At 43.5% G+C, this 16136-nt stretch overlaps 2 protein-coding genes across 6 annotated transcripts; one reads left to right on the forward strand and one right to left on the reverse strand.

Annotated features, from left to right (window-relative positions):
• The first annotated feature begins 204 nt into the window (after positions 1–204).
• B3GNT4 (UDP-GlcNAc:betaGal beta-1,3-N-acetylglucosaminyltransferase 4) lies at positions 205–2948 on the forward strand. The gene has a single exon (XM_079149611.1). It carries the CDS (start codon positions 1657–1659, stop codon positions 2707–2709), a length of 1053 nt encoding a protein of 350 aa, XP_079005737.1. The 5' UTR covers positions 205–1656; the 3' UTR covers positions 2710–2948.
• A 142-nt stretch (positions 2949–3090) lies between these two features.
• Positions 3091–16091, reverse strand: DIABLO (diablo IAP-binding mitochondrial protein). 5 transcript variants are annotated; one of them, XM_079149634.1, is made up of 6 exons: positions 15894–16035; positions 15069–15186; positions 10393–10524; positions 9453–9563; positions 7597–7693; positions 3091–3901 (listed from the first exon to the last, which is right to left on the reverse strand). In XM_079149634.1, the coding sequence occupies exons 1-6, from the start codon at positions 15941–15943 to the stop codon at positions 3693–3695; spliced, it is 717 nt and encodes a 238-aa protein (XP_079005760.1). In that variant the 5' UTR covers positions 15944–16035; the 3' UTR covers positions 3091–3692. The 5 variants fall into 5 exon arrangements, with proteins under 5 accessions (XP_079005760.1, XP_079005759.1, XP_079005758.1 ...); XM_079149633.1 differs by having other exon boundaries at positions 3091–3882; positions 7597–7712; XM_079149632.1 differs by having other exon boundaries at positions 3091–3882; positions 15894–15958.
• Between the last annotated feature and the right edge of the window lie 45 nt (positions 16092–16136).

Consider the following 16136-nt stretch of genomic DNA (forward strand, 5'->3'; position numbering starts at 1 on the left):
CTTTCGTCCCCAAGAACCCCTTAGAGTCCTGTTGGAAGAATGAACCTGACGTCGGCTCTTTGCGGCCGTAGCGTGTTGGGTCACCGAGTGAGGAACCCAGGCAGTTGTCACCCCAGGACCCTGCATCCCTCTTGCAGGGTGTGACTACCCTCTGAAGCCCGCGCAGGACTTTGGGGTCAGCAGCGGTGGGGGAAGACGTCAGCCAGCAGGGGTTAAATTAGGATGCAGGCGTGGGGGACGTGGGCAGGCCCTTGGCGAGACGGTGGTTCTGGCGGTCGGCAGCGCCCCGGTGGGGCATTGCCTGCAGTGTCGGGGGCGGAGGGCCGCGGATTGAAGCTGGTGGGCGAGCGGGGAGAGCTTTCTGAGATGTCAGAACAGAGCCAAAGTACTCGCTTGGTTGTCTAAGTCCATGTAAGCAGCAGCGGCGACAGGAGTGAAATTTACCAAGAATTCTTTTGCTCCTGCCACACCCTCCGGTGCTGCTGCTCCCGCCTCGCTTCTTTGCCAGTTTTCCTCCTTGCGCGTGGGGATCACACTCCAGCGCACTGCCCCAACCCTGGCTACTTTAGCTCTACCTGGCATCCCCTTGCCTACATTTTTACGCGGCCTCACCCTTGCTTCAGTTTTTCTTGAAAGTTCCTTTAAGGACAGCGTTCTTGGTTGTCTTAGGTGGAGCAACCTTCCTCCAGCCACTTCATTCCATTAATTTCTTCTCAGCGCCTCCCTTGGTATGCGTTTTGTGTTGTCTTGACTGTGTCCCTAGCATTAGAAATGCTAGGGACAAGTATGATGGTAATGCAACTAGACCTGAAGGAGGAAGATTGGGGATGATGTGGTAATGAGGACCAAGGAGAGGGGGCTTGGGGCAGGGGAAAAAAGAGGGCAAATTACAGGAGGAGAAATTGACGCCTGACTTTCCTCAACCTTCTCTTTGGATATTTGAGAGACAGTGACAGTCAAAACTCAAACTCAGTAGTGGTAGGAAGCGGGTGGGGTGGCAGGGTAGCCTTAGAGCATATTCTCTTGCAGTTTTTCTTATTTCCTGTCATGCTCTTTGTGTGATTTTTGTCTGACACCTTAGTTGAGCTCATTCCACCAGGAAATCCTGAACTTTTAAGGGCAGATAGGTGGGGAGAGCTCTCTTGTTGCCCTGCTTCGTAGCTTCCTGTCCCTAACCTCAGTACCTGGGGCTCTGTTATCAGAAACCCAGCACATTGCCTGCCAAAGACACACTTAATTTTGGTGCAGTGGTTTGGATCCAAAGAGCTCTGAATGTCATGTCTCATGCTTAGAATGAATTTGACCCAAAGCTAAACTGTCTGCCCCATTTTCACTAAAATTCCATCAGGTAGTTTCCTGGAAAGGCTGTGAAAGCTTATGGTGTCAACTTTAACATGACTGCAAGTCATTTTGGGAAAATACGGACCCCAGAGCACTGCACTCAGCAGAAAGCAGGCAAAAGCAGGTGTGCTTAGTCCATCCTTGGGGGTGAGAGGAAAATCAAAGAGCCAAAGGACATATTGAGAATAAAAGGCAATCCTGAAGGCCAGCAGAGACTACCTGCAAGGTTGCAGGACTCTGCTCAGCTCTCAGGGTCAGGGTTGGAGTTGGGGCATTAGGAATGGCTCAGGCACTCTCTTCCTGCAGGGCTCCGCCATGTTGCACAGGCTGGGCTGGCTGCTGTTCTACAGCTTCATGGCACTGCTGCTCAGCTGTCTGCTCTTTCTGAAGAAGGAGACCCCACTGGCAGGGGGCCTTGAGGCCCACCAACCCTTCTGGGCACCCTCTGGGGCCCACCACAGCCAGTGTCTACCCAATCACACAATGGCTAACGCCTCCCTATCCCTGCCTGGTCGTCACCGCCTCTTCTTGACTTATCGTCACTGCCGAAATTTCTCCATCCTGCTGGAGCCTTCAAGCTGTGTCAAGGATACCTTCCTGCTCCTGGCCATCAAATCACAGCCTGGTCACGTGGAGCAGCGTGCAGCCATCCGCAGCACTTGGGGCCGGGCAGGGAGCTGGGCTAGGGGCCGGCAGCTGAAGCTGCTGTTCCTACTCGGAGTGGCAGGACCCACGCCCCCCACTCAGCTGCTGGCCTATGAGAGTGGGGAGTTTGATGATATCCTACAGTGGGACTTCGCTGAGGATTTCTTCAACCTGACCCTTAAGGAGCTGCACTTACAGCGCTGGGTGGCGACTGCTTGTCCTCATGCCCACTTCATGCTGAAGGGAGATGATGATGTCTTTGTCCATGTCCCCAATGTGCTGGAGTTCCTAGATGGCTGGGACCCAGCCCAGGACCTCCTGGTGGGAGATGTCATCCACCATGCCTTGCCCAACAGAAACACCAGAGTCAAATACTTCATCCCGCCCTCCATGTACAAGGCCCGCCACTACCCACCCTATGCTGGGGGTGGAGGCTATGTCATGTCCAGAGCCACCATGAGGCACCTCCAAGCAGCCATGGAGGGGGCTGAGCTCTTTCCCATCGATGATGTCTTTGTGGGCATGTGCCTGAGGAAGCTGGGGTTACACCTCACACACCATCCTGGCTTTAAAACATTTGGAATAAGGCAAACTCTGGACCCCTGCCTGTATAGAGGGCTCCTGTTGGTACACCGCCTCAGTCCTCTGGAAATGTGGACCATGTGGGCGCTGGTGACAGACGAGGGGCTCAAGTGTGCAGCTACCCCCAAGCTTCAGCTCTGAGGGGAGAGTGGAGAAACAGCCCTAGAGTAGACTCCACTGATTTTCTATCTTGAAGACAAACTGAGAAGCCTGAAAACTGATCCTTGGTAGTCTACAAGAAATGCTGATTCTGTTTTTGCAAACCCCTCCCACCTTGTTAGCTCTCATTAAAAACACTGAAACTTGGTGAATCTGTCCAGCATGTGTTGAGAGCCCAAACTTGGCGAACACTGCCAGAAATCCAAGGGGGAATCTGTAGAGCCCTTTGAGGCTCTGCCTGTATGGGCAGTGAAGGAAGGTGACTGCACAGGGCCCCAGAAAACACACAAAAATTAAGTGTAAAAAAAAAAAAATTATTCTTTGGGTACAACAAAGGAAAAGAAGGAACCACAGAGGCATGTGTCAAGAATAAGTCCTGTTGGGAGCACCAGGTGAACACTCTGCATTCATTCCCTTCACAGTTACCCTCTTGACTCCTTGGCCTCTGCTGTCCAAGGAGCTGGTGGTAAGGTCACATCAGAGAAGGCATTACATATACTTAAAAAGAAATCTTAAAAACTCGATAAGCTCCCCCACTTCCCCACCAAACTCAAATTCCCATGGAGGGAACAAATACTAAATCACATTTGAAAATCTGAGTAAGCTTGAAACTGAGGTTAAATAGCTATTGAACTTAAGGAAGTGACTAAAAGACCCCTCTCTGGCCCAGGCTGGTGAAATGCTTTGGGCCTAAAGAAAGAGAGCAAGTATGCTGAGGGGGTGCAACGTTAAACAGGGTACATACAGTGCCCAAGGACTAACAACCAGGTCCAGTAAAAGCTGAGACCTAGGGGAAAGGATCAGGCATTCGGAGCTCACAAAGGCTTCTGGCCTGATAGGCCAGGGTACAGCCTGCCGCCTCTTCTCCGTGCAGAGAGAATTGTGCTGATGCTGGGTGGAGGGCATCCACCTCTGCTTTCCCCACAGAGTGGGCAGAAAGGGCAGCCAGCTTGAGCCCTCAATCTTCACGCAGGTAGGCCTCCTGTTCCTGGTCGGCCCTCTCGTCCCTTCCCTCCTGTGTTTTCTGGTGCAGCTCCTGTGTTTGCGCTTCGGCCAGTTTGGTTTCTGCTTTTTGGGAGAGCTGGCGCACCTCCTGCACCTGCGATTTCACCAGCTGAATGTGATTCCTGGCAGTTATAGAGGCCTGATCTGCTCCTGCCAAAAGATGGGACAACTGCCTGAGTAGATAGCAGGGTAGAAGGCACACGTGGACACAAAGAAAGCCTGGGGCTGTCATATGAGCCCCTCTGGAGGTCACTTTTCCTAACCCCCAAGCCTGCCTTCTCTTTCCAGAGCCTCCACATTCAGGTCTACCTTTAACTACTCAACACCTTTTGTCAAAGCCCCAGTATTTTCCTTGAGTCATCAGCAACTGACACTGGAATTACAAAATCCAACTCCCACAATCATAAGAGCTACACAGCTCTTCATATTGGCCTTTTATGAGTTAATTTTTTAACAAGCCATATATTTCTTTCAGACAAGGAATTTAGAGAGCATGTTTCCCACCATTTATAACATGACTATCTACATACATGGAATACACAGAAAACTACTATATATTTACACAAAAATAAATTTACATAATGGCATTGGTATTTATTGAACATATTTTGTAATTGTTTTTATTTAAAAATATCTTGAGCTCTATCATTTTCCTGTTAGTGTATTTCATCATGCTGGATATACATTTTATCAATTCATCTTTTGAATGAGACCTTCACTGCACTGTTGACAGGTAGTAGAGGACAGGTCACCTTCTCTTCTGACCTTGATGGAAACAGTTCCAATACTTCACTATTAAATAGGACTACTTAACTTTTATCAGGTTAAAATTTTATACATAATTGTACATGACTACATGGTGGCTTTTCTCCTTTAACCTACTGTAAATGATCTCAAGTTGTGGATCATACTGCTTCTTTCTCAGTGTTGAACTATCACTGTATTTAAGGGTAAATTATTACATTTAATCTACATCTGAATTTATGAGTGATACTGAACTACAGTTTTCGTTTTGGTGCTGCCCTAGTCCAGTCTGGTATCTTATGCTATGCTGGCTTCATACAATTTTAATAAGAGACTTGTTGCCATGTTCTGTACATTAGGTACCCTTTTCTATAATTTAAGAAGATTTGGTAAAATTCTTCCACAAAACTGCCTGGAACTTGTGTCCATATGGGGGGGACACAAAATTTTTATTTTTTAAATTTTATTTTTTGCAGTGCTGGGGATTGAACCCAGGGCCTTATGCTTACGAGGCAAGCACTCTACCAACTGAGCCATATCCCCAGCCCGCAAAATTTCTGAATACCATTTCAACTTTTACGACTATTGGTCTGATAAGGATTCTTTATTTCTTCAGCCAATTGGGGATTTACATAAAGATCATAATAGTCTGATACAATTTACAAAACCTCTGTATCTGTACCAGTCCTCTCTGATACAGTTTTTTGTTTAAAGCATTCTTTTTTTAAAACTTTAACTTCACACATGCGAGGCAAGTGCTCTACCACTGAGCCACAACCCTAGCTGTTATGGTTTGGATATGCAGTGTTCCCATGTGAGACGATGCAAGAAGGTTCAGAGGAGAAATGATTGTGTTGTAGGAGTCTTAACCCAATCATTTAATCCCCTTATAGGGATTAAATGAGTGGTAACTGAAGTAGTGGGGTGTGGCTTGAGGAGATTGGAATTGGGGTGTGGTTTTGGGGTATACATTTTGTATCTGGAGAGTGGAGACTCACACTCTGCTTTATCCCTCTGCCACGCTCTTCCACCATGATGTCCTGCCTCACCTGCAGTCTGGAGGAATGGAGCTGGCCTTCTATGGACTAAGACCTCTGAAACCATGAGCCCTCAAATAAACTCTTCCCCCCTCTATAATTATGCTGGTCAGAACATTTACTCACAGTAGTGAAAAAGCTGACTAAAAACCAGCCCTCTGATATACTTTTGTTCTCTCCCCACGAAGTCATATTTCATTTTTTTTTAAACTTATTTACTCTGATATACTTTTGTTCTCTCCCTACGAAGTCATATTTCATTTTTTTAAACTTATTTTGATTCATTGTACACAAATGGGGTACATACTTTTCATTTTTTTTGCAGAACTTTTTAGTCTTTTCATCAGTTCTTATTCCAGTGAACATTAAGTGTCAGCCAGGTAAAGTGGTGCACACCTTAATTTCAGCTACTTTGAGGCTGAGGCAGATGGATCCCAAATTTGAGGCCAGCTTGGGCAATTTAGTGAGTCTCTGTCTCAAAATAAAAGAAGGGCTGGGGATGTAGCTCACCAGTAGAGTGTGTCAGGGTTTAATCCCTGGTACCACAGAAGAGCTACATCTAACAACCCCTGGTTCTGGTATACAATACATTTGTCCTCACAGTTCTAAATATTTTAAAAGTATCTTTAGTCTATTTGTTAAACATGTTTCTACTTTTTTTTTTTTTTTTTTTTCTCCCCAGTACTGGAGAGCAAACCCAGGGCCTCTGGCATGGCAGCCAAGTGTTCCAGTGTTTTACCACTGAGCTATATCCCCAGCCTTAATTTCAGAATCTCTGATTTCTCAGGTTTTAGTTCACCAAGAATTTGGTTTCACTATGGTTGTAGATGTATTCATCTACTTTTAAAAAAATCCTTCGGGGGATGGAGCGTAGTACTAAAGTGCTTGCCTAAAATTCCTTGAGCCCTGGGTGCCATTTTCATCACCAAACAAAAACAACTTTTTTTCTACCATGTTAAGATTTGATGAGAAAATAACAATATTTCAACATACTACTATCTTAGTAACTGCTAGTCTATAATTTCTAATATAATTTAATATATAATTTATAATATAATTTCTGTGGACCAATTACATAAAATGCTAAATTAAGCATTAAACACATTTAAAAAAAAAAATTCAGGTTAAGCTCACTGGATGGATAGTGATGTTCAAATACCACCTTGGCTAAAAAAACAACAAAATCACTACATTTTCAATACTAGGACTACAGGGTATAAAGGTACAGAGGACAATGCCCTGGCAACCAGGAGCAGAGGTTTTAGAATTTGACATTACCCAGGTCAATCTGTTTGACCACTTATAAATTACACCATGGAATCTTAGGTGTCAATTTCTTCAGCTATCAAGTAGTAATTTTAAAGGAATGGAGATTAACAGTGCCCATGAAATAGTTATCACAAGCTTGAAATAGACAAATACTCAATAATCTGTATTGGTTTTTGCCACTATAATTCTGGGTCTCATTTTTTCCATCTGGACAAAAAAGTTCACATCAGTTGATCTCAAGGTCTTATCCATCTATGTCATTCTATGACTTTTTTTTTTTTTTTGGTACTGGGAGTTAATCCAGGGGTACTTAACCACTGAGCCACATCTCCAGCCCTTTTTTGTATTTTATTTAGAGACAAAGTCTCACTGAGTTACTTAGGGTCTCAATAAATTGCTGAGGCTGGCTTTGAACTTGTGATCCTCCTGCCTCAGCATCCTGAGTCAATGGGATTACAGGTGTGTAAGCCACCATGCCTAGCTCTAAGACTATTTAAACTGTCTGGATTATGAAAAAATGAAATGCTTCAACTGCGAACAGGTTTTCCAGTGGGAGTAGTTTTATCAATTTCTTCTTTTTTTAGATATTGACACCTTAGCATCTACTGATCTAGTCTACAAGGGTGGTCATTTTTCTTACTATGCAAATAAAATGTTGGTTACTTTTTTGGAAATGGGGAAAATTTCTCAAAGCTAAAGCCATAATGGTCATCAGTTACATTATCTAATCTAAATCCCTAATCTTACACCTAGATGAAAAATTAAATGGTACTTCCCGTATTAGAAACAAACAAAAAAAAGTCCTTCAACTTACCAGATTGGTATGCAGCTTCTGCTGCCATCTCTGAGAGACCAACTGCAGTCATCCAAGTGGTTTCCAGCTTCAAGTATTCCTGTTGTTTTGAAGTCATCTGTAAATTTAGCAAAGAGCTTTAGGCAACACAAAGGAGCAGTTAAACAGACATTCACACTAGTAGATTTAGCATATTTTCCAACTTCATCCATTTACCAGCAAATGCCATAATTTTATTCTTTATGGCTACGTAATATTCTGTTGTGTATATATACCACAGTTTCTTTATCCATTGGTCAACTGAAGGGCATCTAGGTTGGTTCCACAATCTAGCTATTGTGAATTGAGCTGCTGTGAACATTGATGTGGCTGCCTCACTATAGTATGCTGATTTAAAGTCCTTTGGGTATAAACCGAGGAGTGGGATAGCTGGGTCAAATGGTGGGTCCATTCCAAGCTTTCTGAGGAATCACTATACTGCTTTCCAGAGTGGCTGTACCACCACACTCCACCAGCAATGTATGAGTGTGCCTTTTCCCCCACATCCACGCCAACACTTATTATTGCTTGTGTTCTTGATAATAGCCATTCTAATTGGAGTTAGATGAAATCTTAGGGTGGTTTTAATTTGCATTTCTCTAATTACTAGGGATGATGAACACTTTTTCATATGAAAATTTGTTGATCACCTGTATATCTTCTTCTGTGAAGTGTCTGCCCATTTCCTTAGCCCATTTACTGATTGGGTTCTTTGTATTTTTGGTGTAAAGTTTTTTAAGTGAAATGGGCCAAGCCTAAAAAACCAAAGGCCAAATGTTTTCTCTGATTAAGTGCATGACAATATATAAGAAGGGGGGGTCATGGGGGGAAGAGAAGAATGAAGGAACTTTGGATGGTGTAGAGGAAAAAGGGGTAGCAGGGGGTGGGAATGGAAAAACAGTAGAATGAAACAGTATATATATATATATATGTATGATTACAGAATGGTGTGAATCTAGGCTGTGTATAACCATAGAAATGAAAAGCTGTACCCCATTTGTGTACAATGAATCAAAATGTATCTGTAAAAATAAAAAATATTTTAATACAAAAAATACAAAAAATACTTAGTAAATGAAGTTGCTATTACTATTATTTTTATTACCCTATTCTTAAAATGTGGGACAAAAGACCTTTCTGCTATGATAGTTAAATAAGTTAACCTAATATAGATAATAATAAGCACTCTTCAAATTTTATCACCCTAAGAGAAGCTTTGGCAAAATGCTGATGATGTGTACTTATCTCCTAATCTTCATCCAGAGTTGGAAGCATTTCTGGCACCAGAATATAAAACATGAATACCACGTTGAATTACATTTCATGTAAATAAAATATCTACTTCTAGTTTTCTTTTTCATCAAATAAATAGTTAATTGTGCATCTGTCTGCTAAACATTCCCTCAGGTCACTCTGCCACAAACATCACATAAATAAGAACTTAATTGTGATCAAAGGTCCTTAACCCTCTTTGTATATAACCTCCATTATCATAAGAATTTGAACATAACTGAATAAATAAAATTGGTATTCTATGTAATAAGGTATTCTCAGCCTGATGAATGTGAATTGATTCCATATAGACTGATCTTTGTTTTGGCTTCTTTGTAGAATTTGTTCACTTAAAATATATTTATTGCTTCTCTTTCATTATAAAAAACATAAGAATTCTAGAAAATGGAAAATATGGTTTTTAAATAAGGAAATAAATTTATCCCCAATCTTAAAAAAAAAGTAGATTTAGAATGAATAGTTTATTAGACACCTTAATCCAATAATTTAGACATCACAATGAGGTAGGAACACCATACAGAAATGCCTAACAATTTTTTGCTTACCTCAACTCTGGCTCCTATGATCACCTGCCACACTTCATCTTCCTCCTGTGAATTCATTTTCCCAAGTAAACTTGTATATTGTCGGTACAGAGAAATTAATGTATAAACAGCCTACAAACATAGAATAAATAAATCTGTGAGGCATGTTAGAAGGATTAGTGACATTTATAACTCAAAGATGTGAAGGCCCACTTTAACAAACTGGCCCTCCAGTCCTTGTACCTCACAGAAATTATACTACTCTTATAAGAACTAAAGTATCATTCCAAAATACTAACATTTTTACCTGAAATGTGTGTTTTTAAAAACCTGTTATCAATTCAGACATAGAGAATACAATATAGAGGAAAAATCAAAGGTTAAGGAAAAAAGTACATACACAAAATAAATGTATAAATAAGGTGTTAAAATTTTTTTTAAATTTTGATAGCCTGATCTCCAATTCCTGGAGTCTAGCCTCCTGCCTGTCTTCTGAGTAGTTAGGACTGCAGGTAGGCACCACAGCACCCGGCTCCTTTGAAGTACCCATATACTCCTTTTCTTTTAGCTCTGATCAGTGGTTTTAAACAATCCTCACAGGGTAACCTCTGATAGTGGACTCTGGGCCCTTTTATCCTTTTTTTGAACCAGATGATCTTGGAGCCTGTTTTACATAGAGGACTACTAATATTTAATTTTTTCTGGGAAAAAAAAAAAGGAAGGGGGGGGATTCCTAGAAAAAAAGCACAAAAACAATGATTTAATCACAACTTCAGCAACCTTTTTTTTTTTGTAAAAGGCTAGACAGTAAATATTTTAGGCTTCAACAGAGGCCTAAAACTACTCAAGGTCCATGCATTGGGCTAAGTTCTGATAAAATAGACATCCTACCACATTTGGTTGTGAGCCATAGTTTGCAAGCAACTGGGTGAGAATATCAAAGACTTAGCAAGAGACCTACCTTAGTATATTCAGTGATTGCTTCAATCAATGCATACGTAGTTTGAGAGAGAAAAGTAGAGGTGCTATCTGTTACCAAAGACACAGCCCTCCTCATTAATGCTTCATTACTAAGAGAATGAGGCTCCAATTTCTGGAAGACACAAACACCATTATTTGACTTGCAACCTACATAAAATAAAGCTCAGAGAACTTAATGATGGACAGCCAAGAAAAAACAATTCTCATAGTTGCTTATATTCTGCAGCTGCACTATACTTATTTGGGTTAACTTTTTATTTTAGGCTTTATGATGGCTATTTTAGGCAATATAGGGAAATAATTCCAAAGTATGCCTTCTCTTTTTTTTCCCCCGCCCATTTTCCATTCCAGAGAGAAAAGTGTTGTGTTACTGGGGATCTAACTCAGTGGTACTATACCATTAAGCAACATCTCCAACCCTTTTTTCATTTTTTTAACTTTGGGACAGGGTCTCCCTAAATTGTGAATTTGGTTTCAAACTTGAGATCCTCCTGCCTCACCCTCCTGAGCTGCTGGGATTACAGCCTGAGAAATAATTTTTTTCCCCTGCTGGGGATTGAACCCAGGGCCTTGTGCTTGTGAGGCAAGCACTCTACCAACTGAGCTATATCCCCAACTCCAAGAAATAATTTTTGATACATGAACAAATGACCAAACTAAGAATTTTATGTATACTTATCTTTTAATCAACTAATTATCACATACACATACTGAGGAGCTACAAAGGGAACAATTATGTTGGCTCACAAGAAGCTAATTCTGATATAATATGATTCTAAGCCTTCAGAATGTGCTGTGTTTTTATTTTTTTGTACTGGGGATTAAAGCACCCCAGGGTGCTTCACCATTGAGCTACATCCCCATTCCTTTTTATTAAAAAAATAATAAATTTATTTTTAGTTGTAGATGAACAAAATATATTTATTTATTTATTTTTATGTGGTACTGAAGATCGAACCCAGGGCCTCACATGTGCTAGGCAAGTGCTCTACTACTGAGCTACAATGCCAGCACCAGTCCTTTTTATTTTGAGACAGGGTCTTGCTAAGTTGTTTAGGGCCTCACTAAGGCTGGCCTTAAACTTGGGATCCTCCCAAGTCACTGGTATTATAGGTATGCACCAATTTACCCAGACAGAGTGTGCTAATTTTACAATGTGTTTCCACTTGTTCCTCACAACATAGCAGGTACTATTACTTTTTTTGTTGTTGTTTAAACAAATGATTAAATGGAAGCTCAGAGTATGTAACTTTTTCAAAGTCACACATATAGCCTCAAACCAACTCTTCTCACTCCAAAATTTGTACCCTTTCCTTTATGTCTGCTGATAAAATAGTGTCATAGAGATTATCATCAAATATCAAAATATACAATATTAAGTGGCCAGAAAGATAGGGATGGTTTTTGGCAAACAGCTAGGATTAGACTGGTCAAGCATTATACAAAGGAAGGAAAAAAAAATACATTTGTTGCATGGAAGGGACAGTACAGGAATCTGAGCTTGCTGGCATAAGAGAAGAGACTGGGCCAGGCACGGTGGTGCACTCCTATAATCTCAACAATTCAGGAGGCGGAGGCAGGAGGATCACAAGTTCAAAGCCAGCCTCAGCAATTTAGCGAGGCCCTAAGAAATTCAGTGAGACCCTGTCTCTAAATAAAATACAAAAAGAGGCCAGGGATGTACCTCAGTGATTAAGTACCCCTGAATTCAATCCTTGGTTCAAAAAAAAAAAGGTCTGGCTAGGGTCAGAGTGCAGGAAGAGTTAGTTAGATTTTAGTTTAGTTTTTTGGTGGGGTAGGGATTGAACTTGGGGCCTCACATGCTAGGCAAGTGCTCTACAACTAAGTTATATCCTCAGTTCTAGATTTTAGTTCTATAACATAGAATAGAGAGCCACTGGGAGTTCTGAAGGATAGGAGGAGGAGCTAGGGTGGTAGCTCAGTGGTAGAGTGCTTGCCTAGCATGTGTGAGGCACTGGGTTTGATTCTCAGCACCACATATGAATAAATAAAGGTCCATTTAAAACTAAAAAATATTAAAAAGAACAGGAGGAGGATCACGGTACTATAGGGTTCAATCATGTGGCCCAGAACTGAGTAAATGGAACTTAGAAAATAGTACATGAACGGAGAAAGGACAAACCCAAAATATCCTTTAGAGGAAGAAGGAAGAAAGGATTATTTCTATTGTGGCTGAAAATGAACCAGTGTTCAGGTGAGGGTTTTAGGGCTAAAGATTCATCAGCATGCTGAGATGACAGCTAAAATGAGGCAGTGAGAATGACCTCAGAAAATGCTGAAAATACTTGTGATAAATGAATTAATCCTGTGATAGACACACACAAAAGTATCAGGAATATTTTGCAAAATGGAATTGGCTGGCATCCTATTTAGTTCTTTCCCCATAAAGCATACACACACACACACACACACACATAAAATATATACATACATACATATATATCTTTAGTTGTAGATAGACACAATACCTTTATTTTTATTCAGTGCTTAGGATAGAACATAGTGCCTCATATATGCAGCAAGTGCTCTACCATGCCACTTTCATACCAAATGCCTGACAGTTCTACCTAAATTTCTACTGAACATTTCTCAGACTGACATTTCTAAAACAGAACTTTTTCTTTTTGGGGGGCGGGGGCGAGTACCAGGGATTGAACTCAGGGACACTCTGCCACTGAGCCATATCCCCAGCTTTCTTTTGTAGTTAATTTAGAGACAGGGTCTCACTGAGTTGCTTAGTACCTCACTCTTGCTAAAGCTGGCTTTGAACTCTCAATCCTATCTCAGCCTCCTCAACCGCTGGGATTACAGGAATGTGAAACTGCACCGGGCTAAAACAGAACTCTTGTTCTCTTTCCACATCCTTCCTCTCCATACCAGTAAATGGCAATTCCATTCTTTCAGTTGCTCAGGACTTTAAAAATTTCTAGCCAGGCATGGTGGTGCATGCCTCTGATCCCAGTGACTTGGGAGACTGAGGCAGGAGAATCACAAGTTTGAGGCCAGCCTCAGCAACTTAGCAAGACCATAGAAATTTAAAACCTGTAATTCCTGTTGGCCACATTTGGCCAGCTTCTCCCCACCTGCTCTCCTGCTACCTGGCTCAAGCCACTATTATCTCATGCATGGACTTAAGCATGAGCCCCCATTAGTCTCCCGAGATCCAAAGAGCAGCCTTTTAAAACTTATGCCAAATCATGGTAGTCCTAAATTAAAATACTCTGTGATGCCAGGCATGGTGGTGCCTGCCCATAATCTCAGTGACCTGGGAGGCTGAGGCAGGAGGATCACAAGTTGAAGGTCAGCCTTTACAACTTAGACCTGTCCTCAAAAAATAAAAAGGGTCGGGGGCAGTGTTGCCTGCCTGTAATCCCTCCCAGCAGCTCAGGAGGCTAAGACAAAGAGGATTGCGAGTTTCAAAGCCAGCCTCAGCAAAAGTGAGGCGCTAAGCAACTCAGTGAGACCCTGTCTCTAAATAAAATACAAATAGGGCTGGGGATGGGGCTCAGTGGTCGAGTGCCCCTGAGTTCAGTCCACAGTACTAAATAAAATAATAATAAAATAAAGGACTGGGGATGTAGCTCAGGGTTTTAAAAGTGCCCCCATGTTCAGTAGCTTTCAGAATAAAAGTCAAAGGTTCACAATGGTCCACAAAGTACAAAGCACAAAGTAATCCTCTGGCCTCACCTTGCTGGGGATTGAACCCAAGGCAAGCACTCTACCAAGCTATCTCCCCAGCCCCTGGCCTCACTTATTAACTGACTTCCTCATTCTACTCCAGCGGACATTAGCATCTCTATTGTTCCTCAAAGATATCCAGCATACTACTGCTTCTGGTCCTGTCCCCCTCCACTTTGTTATACTGGGGACTGAACCCTGCAGTGCTCTACCTCCAAGTTATAACCCAGACCTTTTAATTTTGAGACAGTCTTCCTAAGTAGTTGTGGCTGGCCTCAAACTTACACTATTCCCACCTCAGTCTCCAGAGTAGGAGGATTATACTTCTAGGTCTCTGCACCTAACAAATCCCTTCTGCCTGGCAGTCTCTTCCCTCCACTGAATAGTATGGCTTCACACTCTCATAAATTCAGATTTCTAATACTTAAATTTTAGTTATCAGAGTAGCTTTTTTTTTTTTGACACTCCCCTAAATAATAAAAAACAATTCCCTCTGAGTATACTCCCTATTTACTATTTGTTTTCTTCAGAGTGCTTATCACCAGCGGACCTTTTATACTTGTTTATTTTTTTCCCTTTCATCTCCCCAGAATGTAAGTTTTATGACAAAAGGAATCTTAGTTTGTTTTTTTCCCCCTCACTCTTACATTCCCAGTGTATGGCATACAAAAGTCTTTCATTAAATTTTTGCTGAATGAGAAATTATATTTGTTGACATATTACCATATTCTCTTATTTCACTCTACTTATGCAATTTGAGGTATGATTCTTACAAAATAAGAACAAAATGGTAATTCCAATATATCTGCTCAACTCAGAAAATGCGGGCACAATACACAGCATCACGCGGGGGGCTGGGAGCACTGGTAGTAACTGCAGCAGTCTGTCTGACGCTGACTTGAGACTTCAAAAGGACACGGCTCACTAAGGCAAGAAAGTCACACGACGGTACTTCACCTGGGCAATAGGAACTGCGCACAAGGTCACACCGAAGGCGGCCGCCACCGTTTTGTGCCATGGTCTTATCAACGAGCGCTTCCTAGAATTAACCGCAACAGGAACACACTGTCGGTACCTAGGAGTAGAAGCCAAACTTAGTAAGGCACAACCACCCATCTGCGCAAGGCCCCCGACTCACCTGCAAGGGCTGGAAACGCGACCTGGCGCCACGCGGGGCGCTGAAGCGGCCTCGGGTGACACCAAGTGTCAGGGCGCGGGCAGCGACGCCAGATCCGCTTCCGCGGCGGGCGCACGCCTGGGTCCCAGCCCCGGGCGGGCCTGAGGCAGGGCTCCAAGTTCGAGGACGGCCTGGGCAACCCGGCGAGACCTCGCCTCGCAACAGAGAAGGACAAGGGCTGTGGCAGCGAGGGACGGCGCCCTGGCTCGGTCCCCAGTGCGCACAGCGAGCCCGGGCCGGCACGCCCGGGGGCCAACGCCGGCGTCGAGGCGCCGGGTCTCCTGGCTCGCGCCCGCCGCGAGGACAACGTCCTCCACCCTTCCCCGTCCTTCTCTCAACCCCCTCGGGACGGCGTCCGGCTGAGGGACATCAGCCCGGGACCTGGGGAACTCGCTTTCGGGAGACCGAGTAACTGAAAAGCCGGAGGCGAGGCGGGACCCCGTCGCCACCGAAGACGGAGGCGGGGCCCTACTGGGCTTCTGAGGGGGGCGGGACGCCGCGTCCCAAGGAGCGCGCCCAGGCCGGAGCTGCCGGCGGAACCACAGCCCTCTCTTGCGTTGCCTGTTCTCCTCCATTCCCGTCCCGGTCCACGACCGCAGCCGTACCTGAAGAAGGAGGCTACGCTCCTCGACAACCAATTCCTCAGAGCCGCCATCCCGCGGCGGGCGAACGCCGGACGCACACGCCGGAAGTGACGCAGATCGCGAGCGGCGGGCGGGGCACCGCCTCCTTCACCTGAGAGGACCTGGCCCCGTGGCCACGCCCCCACCCAAGGAAGCAGTTGGGATTGGACAGAAGGGGAGCGAGGGGGCGTGGCCCGGGGCAACGGCTGTAACGGTTGCGCTTGG

This window comes from Sciurus vulgaris (assembly GCF_902686455.1).
Source record: "Sciurus vulgaris genome assembly, chromosome: 8".
In the NCBI taxonomy this organism is placed as follows: Eukaryota; Metazoa; Chordata; class Mammalia; order Rodentia; family Sciuridae; genus Sciurus; species Sciurus vulgaris.

Excerpts from the sequence above, each read along its gene's own strand:
- B3GNT4 (XM_079149611.1), top strand. The coding sequence starts at position 1,657 with ATGTTGCACAGGCTGGGCTGGCTGCTGTTCTACAGCTTCATGGCACTG.
- DIABLO (XM_079149634.1), bottom strand. The coding sequence starts at position 15,943 with ATGGCGGCTCTGAGGAATTGGTTGTCGAGGAGCGTAGCCTCCTTCTTC. Across the intron at positions 15,187-15,893 it reads AGCGTAGCCTCCTTCTTCAG|GTACCGACAGTGTGTTCCTG; the intron begins GTACGGCTGCGG and ends TTCTACTCCTAG. Across the intron at positions 7,694-9,452 it reads TCATAGGAGCCAGAGTTGAG|ATGACTTCAAAACAACAGGA; the intron begins GTAAGCAAAAAA and ends CTAAATTTACAG.